The following is a 9,275-nucleotide window of genomic DNA, read 5'->3' as shown; positions in this document are numbered from 1 at the left end:
CTGCTGCCTGCCAACCACGGCCTTGGATCTCCTGCAGCCATTTTTGGTTGGGCCATGGCCCCTGTGATGCACTAAGATACTTCATGTAATGATTTAGAAAAGAAATTTTATATTAGCTATAGTTTTACGATATCTCTTTTCCACCCTGTGTTATCTTGGGGGTGGCAATTGCTTTGATCAGGTCACACTAGCACAGCAATTCATAGCAGGGATTTAATGAGAAACTGATATCAGTAATCAGCTTGAGGAAACTAAAAGCAGAGGAAACTTTCTCCCAGAAATATGTAGAAACTCGAGGATTTCACACATGGCCCCTGTGTCAGGGAAATCCGGCAAAACTGGCAGCTTCAGACTGGTGCCAAAGAGAGAGTGAGTTTAGTTAACATCTGCACACTTTGCACACTAAATAGCACAAGTATTCAAACTAACCACAAAGGTCCAATAGAGAAGGATGAATGAATTTAATGAAGGGTTTCTGAATCAAACTGGATGAAACTGTACATTAGGAGTTAATTGATTTGTCTTGCATTCACTCCCATCCCTCCAACCTGAAGTTACACCACATTAGGAAACATGTGACACCTGCTATTAATCAAGTTGTCTTAGAGAACCAGCCACTGCTATTAATTGCATCAGTAGCATGGAATCTTCTTAGTGTTTGGGTACTTGCCAGGTTCTTATGGCCTGGTTTGGCCTCTGTTGGAAACAGGATGCTGGGCTTGATAGACCCTCGGTCTGACCCAGTATGGCAATTTCTTATATTCTTGGATATTTCTGATACTGCAAGCTAGGAGTGTAGGTGGTGTCAGTATTGCTGTTTATACAGGAAGCAGCCTCCTAGGGTGCAAAGTGAAGGGATGTTATAGTGTAGGAATATTGTGGATATACTGCCAATAATGTGAAAATACTGCATGGTAAAAACCCAGCTGAGGAAATTTGGTTTTGCACTTTGGCCCTGACCTGGGCCTGTGTAACAGTTCCCATAGCAGCGGGTGGTGGATGCAATATCTCACCAGAGGAAGTGTCATCTCCAAGAGCACGGAGGAAAATTCACTGATCGATCGGAAGCCAGGCTTCAGTTTATAGACAACTTTAGTAAACAGTTGTGGAAAAATTATTGAGTTATTTAGTTAATGTGAAGAGCTTTGTAACGCGATAGAAATTAGTGGAACAAAGATAATCACTAATATTGCTATAATAAGTGCTTGACATAAGGCCTGAGAATAAATATGGCATTTTTCTTAGCAATCCTGGTAATAAGAAACAAGTCATGAGATCAGATATATTAACAAAGAGTTACTCATGAGACTAACTATGCAGTTATCAGGGAAAACGGGACATCAGCAACCTAACCGCACCCTCTGCTGCTGATGTGCTGTGAAGCCTCAACAGATGACAAGAACATGAGGGAGTAGCCCAGAGAAAATAACTGGGACATAGGCCAGGAAAATTAACATAAAAAGATCAACGTCAGACAGACTGGTTGAAATCAGAGAAAGAATAGCTCAGAGGAAAAGCTTGTTGGAAATTAAAGTGACTGATGATCTGTTCCTGATTTTCCAATGCTGTGTTTTTGATTTTCTAAGATATATAAGACTCAAATTGTAAACTGTGAAGGGTAGTATTTTTGTATATATATTGTTAATGCAAAATCTAATCTTGTATGCTTTTGTTGCTTATTCTCAGACATATAAGTAAAACTTGTATACTTATAAATAAATATGTTGTGTATTCTGTGACATAACCACGGTTCAGCCTACCCACTACTACAGTCCAGCACATAACACCAAAACAATCCACTAACATGAAAGCAAGAGAACAAATTAAAGTGACAGAGTTTTCAGTGCAGACTCAGAGAGGTTTTATTGACTTCTGGTACAGAGATAAAGTCCTGTGTCTCTGCATCAAACCTATCAGGCCTTCAGCCTTCTCCAAATCCCTGTTCCCAAAGAAGATTTTTACAAGATTCGGTGTACAGCCTCTCTCTTCATCCGACCAGTTTGGAGCAGAGGAAAGTACCTCTCCCCTGTTATACCCACCTGTTAACTTCTGGTACAAGGAACACTGAAAAGCAAACAAACTGGATTTCACATTGCAGTGATACGGAGTCGGAGTTTACACTGTCTGCATTTCTTCGTGGCTTTCTTGTTTCTCTTTCATCGCATGCTTCTTCTGAGGCCCCTAACACAAACAGAGAAGAGCTCTGTCAGAAGAGTAACAGTTCCACAGAGTAAACAATTATCCGTGCATATGCACACGGATCACATTGCATTAGGACTGGCTCGGTTTTCAGCTCATTCAAAAAAATCAGATTCAGAGCATTCAGCAGGGCCAAAGAAACCTAAGTTGCAAGGATGGAATTTATCTCGCTTAGTCAAACAAGGTTTCCCTCATTATTAAAGTGTAATTAGGACTCATAATGCCGCTCAGAAACAGGGGTGTCTATGCTGAAGTTGTTAAGTCTTCCAGAGTTCTCCCCTTGGCTTTGTGCTTCACCTAAACACAATCCTTTGCTGCATGCTGAGGACAGGAAGATAATTTATTGTCAGACCGCAGAGCAGCTGGATAGCTTATAAGGCTAATAAGCTTTGGGTCTGTAGGACCCTGCCTCCACCTTGTGTGGCTGCAGTAAGCTTTCCCCCAGCCCTAGTGACCGTCACAGCAGCAGATTCTGCTCCCCCAGTATTAGGTGGCTTATCCTTGAAGTATCTTGAGAGTTAGGTGGGTAACACAGCACAAGGGATGGAGCATTCCCACTACTCTCCTGCTAATTCGCTTTTCAATCTTGTGTCGCCTTTAGACACGTGGATAATGGAACTGGCTACCTTTGCCTACCTGCACCTGAGGAGAGTGTGGTGGACTAGCCTGTTACCATAGGAGGTCGAAGGTGGTTAGTGGGCTGGTGAACTATGGCCTGCCAGGTTGCTGGTCCAAACCCCCCAGCTGTGATGCGCTAGCTCTGCTCCCTTTGTCCATCTGGAGGGTGTTCTGAGATGCTGAGCTGCCACGCAGCTGCGCGCTGAAGGCGTTGCCCCTTAGTGAGCCCCCTTTGTGGGTTGTGCTGATTTATAGGTCTTGCTAGGGGGAGTTTTAAATTGGGGATGGCTGCAGGAATGGGTGCACAAATTGATGTTATATGGGGGAATGGGATAAACGGATGCCGCTCTCACCGGAAGACAAAGCACAAGGTAAAGAGACAGCACTGTTTTATCTGCGGTTAAGTTAATTGGGAAAAGGGGGGGGGGGTGTTGAAGGAGGATAGTTGTGAGAATGTGCACTCTTTATGGTTGAATGCTAGATCTATAGGGAAGAAAGCCCTGCGACTCCATGAGTTGATCTTGCAGGAGGGGATAAATATTGCACTGATTACAGAAACTTGGCTGTCAGAGGAACCCGGATCTGTTTTTCCAAGCTCGTGTCCAGGGGACTTTAGGACACTTTTAGAGAATAGGAAGACAGAAAGATTGAACGAGTCACAGTGCAGGGGGTGGAACGGGGTGAACACCTGTTGTTAGGGTAAGGAGTGAGCGTGTGGGTATTTTAGTGATTTATTCCCTGTCAGCGTTTACCTTGGAGAGGATTAATTGGGGAGGTTGCTCTATGCTTCAGTAAGTTATTAGTGGTGAGAGATTTTAACCTTCATGTAGATGATGCAAATTGTGAATTGGCTCAGTATTTCTTAATTAGTATAGCTGACACTGATGGTGAATTTTGCAACCCATAAGGATGGACACACCCTAGATTTAATATTTGGGTCAAATGAGTTTTTTCCAGATTGCCTTTGGATAAGTGGTAATAGGGAGGTAATAAGGTCTGATCATAGGTAAACTGAACTTGAATTTCAGACGGGGAAGAAGAAGAATTTGTTAGCACAGGAAGGGATAAGGAAAGGTAGGGATAAGATTGATCAGCTTGGATGAGGAGGTAGCCAGAATCCTTGGGCGATCCGGTAAATGAAATGGTGGATTCTTGGAAAAGTAGGTGGCTCTGGAGAAGATTTTGTTAGCGCAGGAAGGGATAAGGAAAGGTAGGGATAAGATTGATCAGCTTGGATGAGGAGGTAGCCAGAATCCTTGGGCGACCCGGTAAATGAAATGGTGGATTCTTGGAAAAGTAGGTGGCTCTGGAGAAGATTTTGTTAGCGCAGGAAGGGATAAGGAAAGGTAGGGATAAGATTGATCAGCTTGGATGAGGAGGTAGCCAGAATCCTTGGGCGATCCGGTAAATGAAATGGTGGATTCTTGGAAAAGTAGGTGGCTCTGGAGAAGATTTTGTTAGCGCAGGAAGGGATAAGGAAAGGTAGGGATAAGATTGATCAGCTTGGATGAGGAGGTAGCCAGAATCCTTGGGCGATCCGGTAAATGAAATGGTGGATTCTTGGAAAAGTAGGTGGCTCTGGAGAAGATTTTGTTAGCGCAGGAAGGGATAAGGAAAGGTAGGGATAAGATTGATCAGCTTGGATGAGGAGGTAGCCAGAATCCTTGGGCGACCCGGTAAATGAAATGGTGGATTCTTGGAAAAGTAGGTGGCTCTGGAGAAGATTTTGTTAGCGCAGGAAGGGATAAGGAAAGGTAGGGATAAGATTGATCAGCTTGGATGAGGAGGTAGCCAGAATCTTTGGGCGATCCGGTAAATGAAATGGTGGATTCTTGGAAAAGTAGGTGGCTCTGGAGAAGATTTTGTTAGCGCAGGAAGGGATAAGGAAAGGTTGGGATAAGACTGATCAGCTTGGATGAGGAGGTAGCCAGAATCTTTGGGCGATCCGGTAAATGAAATGGTGGATTCTTGGAAAAGTAGGTGGCTCTGGAGAAGATTTTGTTAGGTAAGAGCAGGAGGACTGCTAAACGGTTCTGGGAAGTTGTAAGAAGGTTGGAGAGAGAGTGGTTGAAGTCACATAGTTGGCCAGCGAAGATGCAATGGCGGAAAGTGTTAAATATTTATTTAGTGAATGTTGGGAAAGCAAAGATGTTGTTTTTGAGGAGGAGATTAGCAGGGCAGAGAATATTCAGAAACAGCTGTTTAGGACAGTGGAACATTTATTGGGGGGGGGGGAGATTGTGAAGAAGCAAATATTCTTCCGATTGGTTTGGAGGGAAATAGTTTTATGTCTTGCTGTGAAGAGCTGGAGATAAGGAAAGAATTTAGATCTGCAATTGGCGGTAGGCGTGGCTGAATTTGAGGAAGTGAGTGTAGGTCAGGATGGAGGACAGCCTGGTACACGTCTGATACTTATCCTTTCTTGATAAATGGATAATTCTTCGGTACGAGAAGGTCGGCTTCCGGAGAAGATGAAGAGGTCTGTTTTGATTCCATTGTTGAAGAAACCGCTTGCAGACCTCAATTTGTGGAAACTATCGCCCGGTGGCTATAATATTCCTTTCATCTCAAAGGCGATTGAAAGAGTGGTCGCTCGGCAGCTTTCAGGTGAATGGGTTGGGTGACTGTCAATCAGGTTTTAGGAAGGGACAGAGCACGGAGACAGTATTAGTGGCAGTAAAGGAGGAACTGCTGAGAGCTAGGGAGAAAGGGGAGCAGTTTTGTTGATCTTTCTGACCTTGTCCAGTGCCTTTGATTCAGTGGACCAAAGTATTTTATTGAACTGCTGTAGGCAGGTGGGAATAAGTGGGAAAGTGGTTCGATGGCTTTCTTTCTTTCTTTCTTTTATTTTTATTTAAAAACTCTTCTATACCGTCGTTAAGTTGGAGAACCATCACAACGGTTTACATATAGGCACGATAACAATTATGAGTGGTATAGATTACAACTTGAGTATGTGCCGACATAGTTCGGTAACAATATAGTGCAATAAGCTAAAAGTTAGGGGGCGGATTTTAAGAGCCCTGCTCGCGTAAATCCGCCCGGATTTACGCGAGCAGGGCCCTGCGCGCCGGTAAGTCTATTTTACATAGGCCTACCGGCGCGCGCAGACCCCGGGACTCGCGTACGTCCCGGGGTTTTCGGAGGGGGGCGTGTCGGGGGCGTGTCGGGGGGCGGGCCCGGTCGTCGCGGCTTTTCGGGGGCGTGTCGGGAGCGTTTTGGGGCGGGTACGGGGGCGTGGCTACGGCCCGGGGCGGTCCGGGGGCGTGGCCGCGCCCTCCGTACCCACCCCCAGGTCGCGGCCCGGCGCGCAGGAGGCCCGCTGGCGCGCGGGGATTTACGTCTCCCTCCGGGAGGCGTAAATCCCCCAACAAAGGTAAGGGGATGGTTTAGACAGGGCCGGGCGGGTGGGTTAGGTAGGGGAAGGGAGGGGAAGGTGAGGGGAGGGCAAAGGAAAGTTCCCTCCAAGGCCGCTCCGATTTCGGAGCGGCCTTGGAGGAAACGGGTTAGGCAGCGCGGCTCGGCGCGCGCCGGCTATACAAAATCAATAGCCTTGCGCGCGCCGATCCAGGGATTTTAGTGGATACGCGCGGCTCCGCGCGTATCTACTAAAATCCAGCGTACTTTTGCTTGAGTCTGATGCGCAAGCAAAAGTAGGCTGATCGCGCTTCTTTTAAAATCTACCCCTAAGTGAGCTAATCAATTTGGTATGACAGTTTCTCAACGGTATAAGATTAACATTACTATGAGTTTGTTCGGTGCGTCCAACTTTGAGTGGTAGGGTTTCAGCTGCTATGGCACAAGATAATCTTTCTGAGCTGGTGGAAATGAAACGTGGAGTACCACAGGGAGCAGTTTTGATTTGTTTTTCAGGCCGTTGGGGGCTTTGACTCATTCCTCGCGATTGGATGCTATTCAGTGGGTGATTCCTTTGGGGAAGGATCAATCCATGCTAGTACGGAGGGTTAATGAGGAGCTGCAGAACATTTCAGATTGGTTATTGCACAATAGGTTGATATTGAATGTTTCCAAAACTGAGCTGTTGATGATTAAAGTGAAAGACGGCCCTTGTGATCCAGTAAGGGTTAAATTTGAGAAGTGGCTGTGTGGAGAGTCCGGGATTTCGGCTCTGAATTCAGTCTGGAGCACCCATTGCAGGCAGGAGTGGTAGGGGGAGCATTGTTTAACCTTCACCAGTTACGCACCCTGCGGGTCCTGCTGAGTGCAGCCACGCTCCGTAAGGTGTTTCAGGCTTACCTTACACCTGTATTAGATCACTGTAGGGCAGTGCTAGCGGGCTTCCCTGATAGGTGGGGTGCACAACATGGCAGCACGACTGATTGGAGGATAAGCACAGCAACTTTCTTGTACCAGTTGCATTGGCTGCCGGTAAGAATGCGATTGAAATTTAAAGTGATGCTGTTGGCTTTTAAGGCGGAAAGGGGGCAGGATACCTGCTTCGAGGTGGGACATAAGGGTTCAACATTTGCTGCAGGTATCCTGCCCGCTTTCCACCTTAAAAGCCATCACTGTAAATGTCAATCGCATTCTTACCGGCAGCCAGTTGACTGCTCCCATGATGTGCACCCTATATATGATAAAATGGCAGGGAAGAGAACTCACCATGAAAGCTCTCTTCTCTTGGTCAGTCTGGAAGCGTCCGTGGCCAAACTTGGAAGTGGTGTCAATAAACTTGAGTTCAATGGGCTCCAAGGCTTTGCGACTCGTGTGCACCAGGAGGGACTGAAGGAAAATGCACCAATTAGCAAGGCTTATAGTACACCAGGCGGCACCATGTCTGGAAGTAAAGTAGCCCTGCAGACACCTGAACTTTACCAGCTGCACAGACTTACACCTCAAAGACTCAGAAATGTCCATTATAGAAACACTAAAGATGATCACACAAAACTGATCTACACTACAGAAACGTTGCAGAATACGAACCATTCTGGTGAAATGGAAGGAGGCTCAGGGCATTGCAGAATGTAAACATAACATACATTAGAAGGTAGGGAAAGGATGCAGAGTCTGACCCAGCCTGGCACTGCTTATGTTCTTATGTACAGGATGCTGGGCTCGATGGACCTCGGTCTGACCCAGCCTGGCCCTTCTTATGTTCTTATGTACAGGATGCAGGGCTCGATGGACCTCGGTCTGACCCAGCCTGGCACTTCTTATGTTCTTATGTATAGGATGCAGGGCTCGATGGACCTTGGTCTGACCCAGCCTGGCACTGCTTATGTTCTTATGTACAGGATGCTGGGCTCGATGGACCTCGGTCTGACCCAGCCTGGCACTTCTTATGTTCTTATGTACAGGATGCTGGGCTCGATGGACCTTGCTCTGACCCAGCCTGGCACTGCTTATGTTCTTATGTACAGGATGCAGGGCTCGATGGACCTTGGTCTGACCCAGCCTGGCACTTCTTATGTTCTTATGTACAGGATGCTGGGCTCGATGGACCTTGGTCTGACCCAGCCTGGCACTTCTTATGTTCTTATGTACAGGATGCTGGGCTCGATGGACCTTGGTCTGACCCAGCCTGGCACTTCTTATGTTCTTATGTACAGGATGCTGGGCTCGATGGACCTTGGTCTGACCCAGCCTGGCACTTCTTATGTTCTTATGTACAGGATGCAGGGCTCGATGGACCTTGGTCTGACCCAGCCTGGCACTTCTTATGTTCTTATGTACAGGATGCTGGGCTCGATGGACCTTGGTCTGACCCAGCCTGGCACTTCTTATGTTCTTATGTACAGGATGCTGGGCTCGATGGACCTTGGTCTGACCCGGCCTGGCACTTCTTATGTTCTTATGTACAGGATGCTGGGCTGGATGGACCTTGGTCTGACCCGGCCTGGCACTTCTTATGTTCTTATGTACAGGATGCTGGGCTCGATGGACCTTGGTCTGACCCAGCCTGGCACTTCTTATGTTCTTATGTACAGGATGCAGGGCTCGATGGACCTTGGTCTGACCCAGCCTGGCACTTCTTATGTTCTTATGTACAGGATGCAGGGCTCGATGGACCTTGGTCTGACCCAGCCTGGCACTTCTTATGTTCTTATGTACAGGATGCAGGGCTCGATGGTCCTTGGTCTGACCCAGCCTGGCACTTCTTATGTTCTTATGTACAGGATGCGGGGCTCGATGGACCTTGGTCTGACCCAGCCTGGCCCTTCTTATGTTCTTATGTACAGGATGCAGGGCTCGATGGACCTCGGTCTGACCCAGCCTGGCACTTCTTATGTTCTTATGTACAGGATGCTGGGCTCGATGGACCTTGGTCTGACCCAGCCTGGCCCTTCTTATGTTCTTATGTACAGGATGCAGGGCTCGATGGACCTTGCTCTGACCCAGCCTGGCACTTCTTATGTTCTTATGTACAGGATGCTGGGCTGGATGGACCTTGGTCTGACCCAGCCTGGCACTTCTTATGTTCTTATGTACAGGATGCT

The 9,275-nt window shown here is 47.1% G+C and overlaps 1 protein-coding gene across 2 annotated transcripts in view; it reads right to left on the bottom strand.

Moving 5' to 3' along the window:
- Positions 1-1,837: 1,837 nt before the first annotated feature.
- RPL3L (ribosomal protein L3 like) overlaps positions 1,838-9,275 on the bottom strand; it is a 32,948-nt gene continuing 25,510 nt past the window's right edge. For both annotated transcript variants that reach the window (XM_029577576.1, XM_029577577.1), the window contains exons 9-10: positions 7,441-7,560; positions 1,838-2,181 (exon numbers count right to left, since the gene is read on the bottom strand). In XM_029577576.1, coding sequence (XP_029433436.1) covers positions 2,116-2,181; positions 7,441-7,560 — 186 coding nt within the window. In that variant the 3' untranslated portion in view covers positions 1,838-2,115. The remainder of the gene's footprint in view (positions 2,182-7,440; positions 7,561-9,275) is intronic.

The sequence above is a fragment of the Rhinatrema bivittatum genome, chromosome 14 (genome assembly GCF_901001135.1).
Source record: "Rhinatrema bivittatum chromosome 14, aRhiBiv1.1, whole genome shotgun sequence".
NCBI classification, from domain to species: Eukaryota; Metazoa; Chordata; class Amphibia; order Gymnophiona; family Rhinatrematidae; genus Rhinatrema; species Rhinatrema bivittatum.
This window is presented reverse-complemented; position numbering and strand designations above follow the sequence as displayed.